The sequence below is a fragment of the Protobothrops mucrosquamatus genome, unplaced genomic scaffold, assembly GCF_001527695.2.
Source record: "Protobothrops mucrosquamatus isolate PMUCROS unplaced genomic scaffold, P.Mucros_1.0 scaffold1805, whole genome shotgun sequence".
Classification (NCBI taxonomy): Eukaryota; Metazoa; Chordata; class Lepidosauria; order Squamata; family Viperidae; genus Protobothrops; species Protobothrops mucrosquamatus.
Genome location: NW_015387942.1, coordinates 381,177 through 395,166, shown reverse-complemented (window position 1 = coordinate 395,166; position 13,990 = coordinate 381,177). Strand labels below are relative to the sequence as shown.

At 40.9% G+C, this 13,990-nt stretch overlaps 1 protein-coding gene across 1 annotated transcript in view; it reads right to left on the bottom strand.

The window, feature by feature from the left end:
- TRAF3IP1 (TRAF3 interacting protein 1) overlaps positions 1–13,362 on the bottom strand; it is a 142,068-nt gene extending 128,706 nt beyond the window's left edge. Inside the window, exons 1-3 of the mRNA XM_015823241.1 lie at positions 13,160–13,362; positions 976–1,044; positions 362–523 (exon numbers count right to left, since the gene is read on the bottom strand). Coding sequence (XP_015678727.1) covers positions 362–523; positions 976–1,044; positions 13,160–13,282 — 354 coding nt within the window. The 5' untranslated portion in view covers positions 13,283–13,362. The remainder of the gene's footprint in view (positions 1–361; positions 524–975; positions 1,045–13,159) is intronic.
- Positions 13,363–13,990: the final 628 nt, after the last annotated feature.

The following is a 13,990-nucleotide window of genomic DNA, read 5'->3' as shown; positions in this document are numbered from 1 at the left end:
ATATATATATATATATATATACAGGTCTTGGCGTATTCAGGTCTTTTCCCGTGTGTACATATATACATACATACATACACACACACACACACACACACATCTCCATACTCATACATGCACGTACATATGTGTGTGTGTGTTATATTATTATAATTATATATAATTATAATTAATATAAAATATATTATATGTGTGTGTATGTGTGTATTATATTAACGTCGGATAACGAGAGAGAAGCTTAATTCTCCCCCACAACAGTCATTTCAGCTTTTATCCCGAAACCATCTCTCCTACAGCTGGTCTTTGAAATTGTATTTAAAATTCAGTTAAGATAATATTTCACAAATTACTAATATCTTACCTTATTGAGACAGCATTTAGCAATTGCTTGGAGAAATTCATTTGTTCTTTCAGGTTCATGTCCTGCAACAACACGTGCAGGTTTCACTGCCAAATACTCTCCTGTCACCATGATGACCACATCAATTGCTTTCTGAAGAAAGATGATTTTTGCATCTTTATCCTGAATAAAACAATATAATGTTAAATAAACTCTACAGTTTTCAATATAAATTGTGATACTAGATTTTTTAATGTATAAATTTTTAATTTATAAAATAGCATTTTGGCACAATTCTGACATTATATTAAATGATACTTAATGGAATTGCATCTATAAAATATCTATATAAATAAAAATGTAAATGTTCATTTGTTCAAAATCTTAAATCTCCGAAAGTTCTTCACCGATTGTTTTGAAATTTTGACACAACGTTGCATTTGAATACGCACGTGTTTTGATATACCTATATTATATAGATGTCATACCTGTGACAGGTAAAAACATGCTTTTTTTGAAAAACAGCGCCATCTGTTGGACGTAAAAGCAACACACGCTTTTCCAGACTGAGCCACAGCAACGCGTGGCTGGGTACAGCTAGTTTTATAAATAAAAAATTATGAGTGCATACATACCTTAACATTATCAGATTTCATCTCTGCTTCTGTATACAATCCTTTCATGAAACCAGTTGATCTAATTACCTTTAAAACAATAATATTAATGTTATTATGATACTAGCTCTCAAATGCATATACTTTTTGTACAACTTAACAATATAAAATGCAAATACAAAACATTTGAATCTTAAAACAATGAAATCATTGTGCTGATTTTTGCAGACAACTTTGATTATGATATTCTGTTTTTCTGAAATAATTGATTATATTTCAGTAAGTGCTACACAGTGCAACTTTATATAATGGGATCTTTCTAAAGTATAAAAAATAACTTGCACAGGTTCAAATAATTGTAGAGATAAACACATTAATCCACAATAAATACTTTCTCTAGCATTCTCATACTACATCATTCTAGGATGTAATTTCCATCCATCGTTTAATAAAGTTCTTATAATATTGAAATCAGGTGTTCTCCAGGAGTATATGTGGGATAATAAGATGATGGGCAATGTAAGTTTCCATAGAATTGGGAAGATTTATAAATTTTATTTTTAGCATATAAAACTTCTAAAACTGTGGCTAATGTTGGAATACTAACTTGTTAGGAGACAGTTCTCTTCAATACATTCAACTTGCATTAAAAATAGACGAATTCAGAGCAATACATTAGAGCCATGATGGGTAAATAAATCACAGGTAGTCCTCAACTTGCAACCATTGACTTATGATTGTTTTACACACTTACAACCGTTGCAGCATCCCCATAGCCACATGATCAAAATTTGCCCACTTAGCAACTGGCATGTATTTATGATGGTTGCAGTCATGTGATCACCTTTTACAACCTTCTGACGAGCAGTCAATGGGGAAGGCCAGATTCATTAACAGCCATGTTATTGACAACTGCAGTGATTCACTTAACAACTGTGACAGGAAAGGTTGTAAAATGGGGCAAAAGTATTTTAACTGTTGGGCTCAATTATGGTTGTAAGGGGAGGACTACCTGTAGCCAAAATTAGAGCAGGGATCACCCATTGGTTATAGTAATATTGGGGATCATTTGATATGCTTGTGTTGTCTCATACTACATAGGTCTACCAGGTTCTGTAAAAAAAAAAAGTAAACTTGCCAGCAGATGGGAAAACCAGTCAACACAAATTTCAATCTATATAAGCATAGACTGAAGCTAGTGGAAGATTCCCACTAGCAACTTTCTCCCATTTCAAGGGGAAATGTTTCCCAAATCTACTTCAGAACATAGAATACAGAATCATAGGGCTAGAAAGGATTTCACAGGTCTTCCAGTCCAACTCCTTGCTGAATTATTGGAAGTTTCAACAGGAACTAAAATAAACTGCCCCTCTGGCACAATTCTATTCAGGGAATGTGTAAGGACTTGCCTCAGTTAAACCTTCCAAGAAAGCAGAACTTTTGAAACTTGTATTATAGGAAAGAAATACAAAATACATTGTGGTTCTGACATGCCACCCCCTTTAAAAAAAGAGAGACCCACCTGGACAAGAGAAGAGAAAATAACAGGGAGAGAAAATGAAACATAGTGGTTAGTCAAGCTTATCCGGGTAACGAGCATGAAAACGTTTGAGCAGTCTAGGGACCCTCACATGCTTTTTGTGTACCCACTCATTCTGGAAGGCTGGGAGGTCCTTCAATGCCACTAAGTATTGAGTAGACCCATGGTGCTTTCTGGAGTCTAAGATTTCCTTGATTTCAAAATGTTCTCCCCCTTCCACCATAATTGGTTGTAGTGAGGGGGCTACTGCTGGTCTTAAGGGCGAACTCGTTTCAGGTTTTAGCAAACTAGAATGAAATACTGGATGAACCTGTCTTAATGTTTTAGGGAGTTCGAGCTCTACTGTGACTGGATTGATGATGCGTTTAATAGGGAAGGGTCCCACAAATTTTGGCCCTAACTTCTTTGAGGGTTGCAGGGACTGCAGAAACCTAGTGGAAAGATATACCCCATCCCCCACCCTAAAAGGCTTGGGCTCCACCCTTTTTTTGTCTGCCTGCACTTTATAAGCTTATTTAGCTTCATCTAAACCTTTTCTGACAATTGGCCACATATTTTGCAATTGCGTAATCCATTCCTTAAAGCAGTGGTTCTCAACCTGTGGGTCGGGACCCCATTTGGGGTCGATCGACCATTTCACGGGGGTTGCCAAGCAAGGCTGTCTGCCATTTTTTGTCCGCCATTTTTTTTCCCTTTTCCGGCAGGTGCCTTACCTCCCTTGGGCTGGGCCAGCTGGTGGTTGGCCTGCTCCGTCTCTGCCGCTTGCCAGCTACGCCTTGGCCGGCGCAGGGGGCGGAACCACACATGCACGGTGCTCCCGGGCAGGGAAAGTCCTTGACTTACGACTGGTTGGGTAGTCCTCGACTTATGACCGGTTTAGTCCTCGACTTACGACCGGTTGGGGTCACGGCATTAAAAAGGTTGAGAACCACTGCCTTAAAGGAAGGGATGGTAGGTTCATTGATAGGCAATTCAGGCATCAGGTTGAAGCTCTGTCCTGTAGCCACTTGGAAAGGTGTGTAACCAGTACTGGAATGCACGGCATTGTTATAGGCTACTTCAGCAAATGGTAACAGGTCAGTCCAATTGTCTTGCTGATAGTTTATGAAGCATCTCAAGTATTGTTCTAGCACTGAGTTCATTCGTTCTGTCCCCCCATTCGTTTGAGGATGATGACTAGATGACAGACCCTGATCTGTGCCCAGTAGGTCCCAAAAGGCTCTCCAGAAATTGGAGGTGAACTGGACCCCCCTATCTGAGATTATGCGTTGTGGGGACCCATGTAGCCGATAGATGTGTTGCAGAAACATCTTAGCCAAGGCTTTAGCAGTTGGAATTTTTTGGCAAGGGATGAAATGGACTTGTTTGGAGAATAAATCCGTCATACCCAAATAACAGTGTTTCCAGCGCTTTCTGGTAGCTCTACGATAAAGTCCATAGAAATATCTCTCCAGGGTGCTGGGTGCTGAATGGTTTGCAACCACCTGTAGGCCAGGCGTTTTTCCCTGCCTTCATTTAGCTGCTGCACAAATGGGGCAACCGGCTACATTGCTCTCAATGTCCTTTTTTTAAAGATTGCCACCAAAATCATCTCTTTATCACGTGGAGGGTTTTCACGAACCCAAAGTGCCTCGCTAATTTTGAATCATGGCAGAGTTGCATGAATTTTAATCTCTGAGTTGTAGAGATGCATAATTCCCCCCCCACACACACAAGGTAGTCTATCTTGCATCGAGCAGAGATTTTTATGGCTGAGGAATCACTCATCCTTCTCCAAAGCTTGTTTGAATTCAGAGGCTGCTGTGCTGCCCAGAGGTGGGACACTTTGTTTGCACTCTCGTGGTGACAGGGGCAGCTAGTTGCCCTGTGGGCAGCAGTGGTTTGACGACTTCAGCTCTCATGTTGTTATATTGCAGCATCCATGACAGGACATCTGCCAAGACGTTTTTCCCCCCAGGTAAATACTGTAGAGTGAAATTTAATTAGTGGAAGTGCTGGGCCCACTGAGCTGGTTTGGGGAAAAGCTTCTTAGGGGTCTTTAACAGTTCAAGGTTTTTATGCTCAGTCCATACTTGGAAAGGGATCTTGTTCCCTTCTAGGAAGTGCCTCCAAGTGAGGAGGGGCCCAACGCACAGCGTAAGCCTCCTCCTCCCAGACCGCCCACCTTTGCTCGGTTTTGGTGAGTTTCTTTGAAGTGTAGGCAGAAGGTTGCAATTGGCCTTCCTGGTTTTCCTGGAGCAGTATTGCACCGACCGCTACGTTGCTAGCATCAGCCTGGATGACAAATGGTTTTGCTGGATCTGGAAGTTATAGCACTGGCTCTGCAGAAAAAAATATTTTTAATTTTTCAAATGCCACCTGACATTCCATAATCCATTTTAGTGTCTGGCTAGGTTTCGGCTTGTCCTCCCCTTTTGTTTTTAGTAGGTTAGTAATGGGGAGTGCGATCTGAGCGAAGGAGGGGATGAACTGTCAATAGAAGTTAGGGAAGCCCAGAAAACTTTGCAGCTGCCTCCAGGTGCATGGTGGGGCCCAATCCAACACAGCCCATACGTTTTCTGCATCCATTTCCACCCCCTCGTGAGAAATCGGGTAGCCCAAATAACCAATCTTTTCTTTGTGGAATTCACATTTCGAAAGTTTGGCATAGTTTGGCTGCACGCAGCTTCTTTAAAACTGCTCTAATTTGACATGCTCAACTTTTATTTCAGTGTAGATTAATATGTCATCCAGGTACACCAAAACCCCCTTGTACAAATGCTCATGGAGGACCTCGTTAATTAGCTGAATAAATATTGCGGGTGTTCCCTGTAGCCCAAACGGGAGTACTTTGAACTGGAAGCACCCCAAGGGGCAATTGAACGTGGTCTTCCACTCATCCCCCTCTTTGATTCTATCCCGGTAATATGCTTCTCACAGATCTAGCTTGGAGAAAATCTTTCCCTTTGAGAGGTAGGCTAACATGTCCTTCATGAGTGGCAAGGGGTAGACATTGTCCATGCACACAGCGTTCAAGTATCTATAATCTACACAAAGACGAAGAGGCCCATCTTTCTTTTCCCGGAATAGCATTGGGGCAGCTTATCTATCTTATCTATGGATTTGCACAGCTGCTCTAACTCTCGGGGGGGGTCATCGAGTAGAGCTTGGGTTTTGGCAGCTTAGTTCCAGGGACGATCTCAATAGCACAGTCTGTGGGACGGTGAGGGGGCAATTCATCAGACACCTTCTCGCTAAATACCACAGGCAGGTCCTGGTACTCCCTGGGTATGCCTTCCAATTCCCGGTTGTTGATAGCTCGCAGTGGCTATTGGGCAAGTGGGCTTTCCCTTTTGGGAACCTCAGATCTCCTGTTCTCCAGTTCACCCACAGATTCCATTTTTTTAACCATGCCAGTCCTAGGATTAGGGGCCATTCCACGCCAGGGGTCACTATAAAAGTCAAAGTCTCAGTGTGGTCCCCCATGGTTAGTTTTACTGGCATCATGGCGAGGGTGGCCGGGACGCCCCCTGCAATAGACCCATTTAATTGACTGAACAAAATGGGCTTCTTCAGTTTCCTCACAGGGATTCCCAGATTTCCCAGTAGGATTGGGCTTATTAAACATATGATGTAGCCCAAGTTCAGTAAAGCCTTTAGGGCTACCTTCTCTTCCATCCCTGGAATCAGCAGTTCTATGGGCCTGGTAATGGGTGTGATGGTTCCACTTACCAAGGGCTCATCCTCGGAGTTGCTGTTGGACATCTCGGGTTCCTTCTCTGGTGGTGTCAGAGATCCCCCTCCCATTTTCTCAGAGGGTTGGAACTCTACGACTTCAGCACTTTTCATGGCTGTCTCCCTGGGGTGCTGGGAGATCATCGTTCAGCCCATTCTTGAAACAACTTACTAAAATGTCCTCTGGCCAGTTGAGACAACAAGCCAGATCTCAGAATTCTTTGGTGTATTCGGCCACAGGGCATGAGCCCTGCCTGATAGTTTTAATCTGATCGCTGGCCTTCTGGTCAGCCAAGGGGTCCTTGAACCGCCACCTCAACACTGCCATGAATCAATTGAAGTTTCGAGTTCAGGTGCCTCGGCATTATGCAGGGTGACCATCCAACGAGCCACTGTACCTTCTAGGGCCAGGGTGATGACCCTGACCCGGGCACTATCGCTAGGGATCTCCTGGCCATACTCCTGTATGTAACCCAGGACGTGGGCCAGAAAGAAACCCAGTTGCTGAGGGTCCCCATCATATTTCACGCCAATGGGGGTCTTACATTCGGTGTGGCGGGCCCTCCTCATGGCTCTGCATCCATCACTACCGGCTGGTGTAGCTCGAGCTGGAGTCATCGCTGTGGTTGGGGTTCCCCCAGTGTCCGTAGTGTTGGCAGAGGTCCCTGGGTTGGAGGGATCGCTCTCTCCTCTTCTAACTTCCTCCACCAGCCTCTCCTCGTTTGTCTCAGCATTGAACTGTTTCTTCCTCTTTGAGGTTTTTGAAGGCCATCATCAGACCTATGGCTTTCTTAAGGAAGCAATCAGCTCAGCATCGTGGCACCCCCTGCAATAGACCTATCTAATTGACCGAAAGAAATGGGCTTCTTCAGTTTCTTCACAGGGATTCCCAGATAGTGTTGGCAGAGGTGCCTGGGTTGGAGGGTTTGCTCTCCCCCCTTCTAACTTCCTCCGCCAACCTCTCCTCATCTCTGTCTCAGTAGGGATCTGTTTCTTCCTCTTTGAGGTTTTTGAAGACCTCCACCATCAAACCTATGGCTTCCTTAAGGAAGCAATCGGATCAGATCGGCTTTTCATCCTCCTCTTTGCTAAGGTTGAGTGACCGCTCCATTTCCCATTTCCAGCCCTGCTTGTGGCTGCTGTGGCTGATGGTCACTTTCCAGTACTTTCCTTCCCAGTCCTCCTTCTTCCTGGCAACGATCGACCACCTCAGTTTTGAGAGGGTCTCCCCAGTTGCAGCCTTGTCTCCCAAGCCAGAGGAGTCAGAGTAGCTGTTGCTAGGGCAAGCCTTCGGGGGGGGGGGCTCTGAGCAGCGCTCACTCTCTTTCCTCTTGCTGCCATGGTTAGATATCGCATGCACAGTTCCCACAGAAGGGGTTTTCTTCCTTTCAGGTTGACCACTTTGCAGATCCTGCCTAATGTAAGGACCTGCCTCAGTTAAACATTCCAAGAAAGCAGAACTCTTGAAACTTGCATTGTTTCAACAGGAACTTTTAGTGGAAGGCATTGATAGCAGGATAGGAAGGATCTGAGGATTTCCCATGTGAAACATTACATTAAAAGAACCCTTTCAAACCCCACCCCAATTGTCCATCCGGCTGGTTTGAATTGAGCCAAACCATAGGTGCTAAGTTATTGTGGGAAAGAACTGATAAGGCGCTGTTCTCAAGGCTGTCAGGTTTCTCTGTGGCTTCTTCCCATCTGCCTGCAGATAAGGCAGATAGCCGGAGGCACATTCCTTTCACACCCCAAGAAAGATATGTCAAAGAACAAAGCAAAGGAAGTATACAGCAGAACACCCTTAGGTCCCCCCTTCCCCCAATAGAATGGCAGAACCCGAAAATGAGGGCATAGGAAAGAAATACGAAATACATTGGGGTTCTGACAGAATGCTTCTGTTGTAGAACAAAATACAAACAAGTACACTTAGACCAATTATATTCCCTGCAATTTTAAGGCTTCATCTCTCTTTTTTTTAAAAATTTTATTTTTATTTTTCCAAACTCTCCCCCATACATATACCGTGATATTTATCAGATGTTAACATACATTCTTTTTACATTCTTATATATAAGATACTTTTAATAAAATGAAATAAATACATACACATGAATGTCTCGGCAGCACGATGTATTCCTTGGGGACTCCCTAAGAATCGTCGCTTTTCAGCTGTTTGGGGAGGTCTGCCTAGTCCTAGACAGACCAGAGCTGTCCTGTAGGGACAGTGAAGAAGGGAAGGATAGTTTGGCAGCACAGGAGGGATCGCAATCTCCTAGAGAGCCGAACAGAAGCTTCCCAGACCAGCAGCTGTCAGGCAGCCATTGCGAGCTGTCACAAGCCGGTGTTTGCTTCCAAGAATCAGAAAGTAAAATTGGAGGATCGCCTGGGTGAGCTGATCAAGAGATTGTAAAAAGGAGGAAAACTTTCTCTCTTAAATGCTGGAAATGCTGGGAGGTGGAATAAGAAGAATTTGAAGCCGTGGAGAAAAGGGGGGGAGCGGACCCTTAAGCTGCTCCTGTTTCCTCCTCTGGAATTTCAGCGGCGAAAAAAGCTGAAGGCAATAAATCAATAAATCAATGTAAAGACTGTGGAATTTAAAAAGTCTACTGAAAACAATTGGACTAATAGAACTGATTTGAGAGTAAATAACTGTTGGAGGTCTAGATTGTTTGCCTTTTCCTTTAAGTGAGTTGCTTCTTTTTCTTCAGCTTCCTTCTTCTAAAGCAGAAAACTAAGTGACCTTGAACAACATCTGCTGGGCTCACTGATAAGAAGTGAGACATTAATTGCATTTAACACAGAAACTGTTTCTTGTTTTGGAGAACGGTGGACTGCCTTATGGAGGTTTTATTTTCGGTCTCCTTCTTTTTTTCGGATTAAGGCACGAAGAGCCTGAAATAAAGTAGTGTAAATTGTACTTTTTCCTCCCCTTGGACTTTTGAGGTGGGATTTTTCTCCTATTTTTGTTTCTTTCCTCCTCTTCTTGGAACATATTGGGATTATAATAGCACACTGACATTTGGATTATAAATCATTAAATAAGATGAAGAAGACCACAACAAACCTAACAACAGCCCCCTCAACACTACAGCAACACTGGTGCAGAAAACACTGGACTCTACAATACAACAAGATAAATTTAATATGGAACTGAAAAATATGATATAGGCATTACATACAGACTTCAAGGAAGGGTTAGGTAAATTAGAAGAGGAATTAAAAGAGGTCAAAGAATTGATGGGGAAAAGTGAACAAAGACTGCAACAAGTGGAAGGGAAAATTGAATTAATGGATAAGAGAGTAGAGGAGATGGACAATCGACTGACATTAACAGATAGGAACCAGGAAAAAACGATTATCTCTCTAGAGATGGATAGAGCTGATTATTACTTAATAGTCCAAAATGTCGAAGAAGAAAAGGGAGAGAATTTAGCAGACGTGATGGCGGGAGATATTTAGAATACATACTAGATATGCAACGAGAAATAAGCTTCCTAGAGAGGTCCATATAAGGTTTACTAAAAAAGCATTAAGGGCAGATATATTACAGAAACTGAGAAATGTCACAATAAAATATAAAGGAAGAGAGATAGTGATATTAAAGCAGATTCCAAGAAGAGTGAGAGACTTGATAAAGGAGTATCAATTTTTGACAAAAGTCTTAATTGAAAAAGGGATAAATTTTAGATGGTTAATACCAGAAGGAGTAATGGTAAACTGGCAAGAACAGAGACACAGACTAGATACATTAGAGAAAGCAGAGTTTTTTTATGATCACTACTTTGGACAGCAAGAAGAAGAAAGGCTGAGAGGGGAAAGAGGAACTAGACATCAAGGAGTTCAGATAGAGAAACAACGGGGTGAGTATAGCAAAGAACAGGAGGAAAGGGCGTTGGTAGAAGGAGCAAGGGTAAAAGAGGCAAAAGAACAAAGAGAGATGAAAATGACGAGATCAGCTAAAACCTTAAATAAATAATCATGGAACAAGAGATAAAAACAATCTCGATAAATATAAATGGATTAAACTAGACCATAAAAAGGAAAAGAACATTAAATAAACTGGGGAAACTAAAAATGGACATAATTTGTTTACAAGAAGTTCATATTAGGAAACAACATAAAAATTTATTAGAATATCCAAAATTGGGAGAATTATACACCTCCCTTGCAGACCAGAGTAAAAGAGGTGTGGCATTATATATTCAGAAAGCAATACAAACTAAATTGATATGTTCAGACGAAGAAGAACGAATCTTAATGGTGGAAGTAATTATGAACCGTAAAAAATTATTATTGGTAGCGATTTATGCTCCAAATGAAAATCAAGAGAATTTTTATCTAAAATTACATAAGAAAATAATAGAACTGGAATATGAAAGCATATGTATGATTGGAGATTTTAATGCTATTGTAAAGGCTGAGCTGGATTATAATACAAAAAAAAAATAAGACTCTAAGAAGAATACTTCCTAAATCCTTCTATAATATGGTGGATGAATTAAATATACTTGATGCTTGGAGAGAAAAATATCCGGAAAAGAAGCAATATACGTTCTATTCTAACAGAGACCTATCCTGGTCGAGAATTGATATGACATGGATGTCAACAGACTTATTTACAAATATACAAAATATAGCCATAGAAACAGGTACATAGGCGGATCACAACCCAGTTACAATCATATGGAAAGGACAAAAAAAGAGAACAAGATGGACATTAAACCAAACTATATTGAATGAAAAGGATTTTCAGCAATATATAAAAAAAATACTTTTCTTCTTTAAGGAAAACAAAAAAGAAGATACTTCACTTCAAAATGTTTGGGATACAGCGAAAGCGTACATGAGAGGACTTGCTATGACTTATTTGGGGAAAAAGAACAAACAGAAAAGACAAAACAAGGGTAAACTGGAGGAAGAATATAAGACACTTGAGAAAGAATTACAGAAAGATACACAAAACAAAAAGATTAAAAATGTAATGGAACTGAACAAACATAAAATGAACTTACTAGAAAATGAAGAAGTGGCAATGAAAATAAAGGCAGCTAAGGAAACCTTTTTTGAGCATGCAAACAAACCAGGGAGATGGTTGACATATAAAATTAGAAAGAAGAAAGAGAAGAGATGGATTAAACAATTGGAAGATTCTGAGGGGATATTACAACATCAAAATGAAGAAAAGAAAAAAATAATTTGAGAATATTATGAGAACTTATACAGGCTTCATCTCAATTACAGAACAATTACTAGTGACTATTTTTGAGAAAACCCTTTGATTGCCATTCTTGGATGGGGTGGCTCTATAGAGCAGCTTTAGAAAAAAAATCCAACCAGACACTAGCAGATTTAAATAGAAAAATAAAACTGCTTTTCTAAAATGACTAAATAGAAATAAGTACAGGTACTCCTTGACTTACAACCATTAATTTAGCCACCATTTAAAGTTATAATGGCACTGAAAAATGTGAGTTACAACCAGTCCTTGCACTTACAACTGTCATAGCATCCACATGGTCATGGTCAAAATTTGGTCGCTTGGCAACTGGAAATTCTGGTCCCAATTGTGGTCGTACGTCAGGGACTATCTGTAGGCTCCTTTCATTTGTGAAAAATGTCAACAGGGAAGAGGGTTGCAGAGATGACTGCATAAAAGGAATTATGTTGGACTTTTGTAGCCAACAAAGGAAGAAAGTTTGATTCTAATTTGCAAGACTAACAAAGAAAAAGATTAACCTGGGACAATCAGAGACAACTGCTTTCCTCCTTGATTCCTGGGGATTATTTCAATTTAAATGACACTTTGCATTAAACAAGTACTCATAACTTAATTTCAATCAGATAAGGACATTCACATAATGTTCCAAAGACATTTTCCCATTACATAAAGGATATATAAATATATATTAATCCATCCTAACATCTTATATTATCAAAAGGTGAGATGACTTGCAGAGGATATTCATGATGCTATAAAATATTAGAAGTGCAACATTCATGTATCAATTATAGTGTATTGGTTTAGTGTAGTTTTAATCACAATGTATTAGTTAAGGCACAATTGGCTGAATTCATTATATAAGAACAAGTTATGTTGTATTTAAAAACTATGATGGCTTGGTACCCATAAGAAAAAGTCTAGGCAGAGTAGAGCAATTAAGGTTACGGTATGTGATTGGGTTTCCAACCCAGCCACTAGCCCATCCAGTTTTTCATAGAACAAAACCAGATATATTTTGCATTTCATATTTGCCGAAATGTTAATTTCTCTCCCCGTGCCTAAATATAATAGAAAATGATACATTTGATATAATAGGATACAAAATGTTACATAATGTTCATTCTTACAATATTATAGTTTACCTTTATAGATAGAATTAAATTCTCACATCACCTCTAGTACAATACAGAACATAGTTCTCCCTTTCTCCTAGTTAGGCCTATGTAGCAAAAACAAGCCAAACTTGTTCAACACATGAAAAGATGAAAAACAAAGCATCACTCATATTAATGCTGAGCTTCCTTATCTACAAAGCCATAGTTCTATTCTTGAAATTTGAAATCTATTTAAAATATGAGCCAAAGATAGCTAACTTTGCCCGTCTTTGTACATGCAATTACTGTTATTAACCAACAAAGACTGCGGCAACTTTTCTTTTTTTTATGTTCACGTAATGGGCTGCGATCCAATCCAAGGCATGTTTCTCTATCTACAACAGCCATTTGAGGGATTGACTGAACAACATACAACCCTTGGACCAAACGGGATGGAGAAAATAAGCCATCCAACTCTCTAACCCTGTCTAATGTCTTGGGGAATCTCTTTACACAACCCTTCAAAGATACACGCGTCTCTTTTGCGGCTTCCTCCTCGAGTTGCCAGGCAACTGGAAACACGACCGATCGCTTCCTCTCCTCCCCCTCTTTCCCGCCACTTTCGCTTCGCCTGACCTCCCCGATTACGTCGTGCAGGTAGCGGAAAGGAGGCTTGCTGAGAAGGCGCTCTGTAAGAGGCGGTTTTCGAATCACGCGCCCTAGCAACTCCTGCGTACGCCGGACCACGGAGCTCTGCATGGCAGCCTTCAGTAAGATTCGTCTCCACCAGGCCCAGATAAACTCCCGGTACTGCGCAGACCACTCATGCGCACTCCGCCTCCACCTTCGTTACTACCCAATTTTGCGACCATAGCAACGCGCAAGCTGTATCCGCCTCCTCCTCCTTCCTTTCTTCCTATTGGGCCGAACGACCGGAGGCGATGACATAAGCCGCCGAATATTTGTGCACCAAGGAGCGAAATTAAAATATGATCTAACTGTAGGTGGGGATGGATGCAGAGGCGTGACCTTTTTCTTGTGAACTTCAAATTTACATTAAGTGCTTGTTTCAGGTGTTAACAGCAAAGGAAAAGAACTTGTCAAACAAACCGCTGATGCTTGTAACTTTTCTCCTTTTTTATTTTCGATCTGGAACTTCGCAGAGTTTCAGTTGTGAGAAAATATAAGTAGATATTAAGAAACGGCTATCAATCAAATTTGTATCACTAAGTTGTATCAGATAAAACAACTATCTTTGCACAGAGGTATTTTGTTGCATCCATTTGGTTCCTGACTTAAGTTTCGTTTCTCCTGAAAAGCTTACCTGCCTGCCTTAGGTTTCGTTTCCTGATTTAAGTTTCATTTCTCCTGTTAAGCTTACCTTGAATTAGTACCTCCTTGACTTAAGTTTCCTGTTCTTTGTGTATGGCAATGGAGAGCCATCCCCCTATTGTCCTTTTGTACACC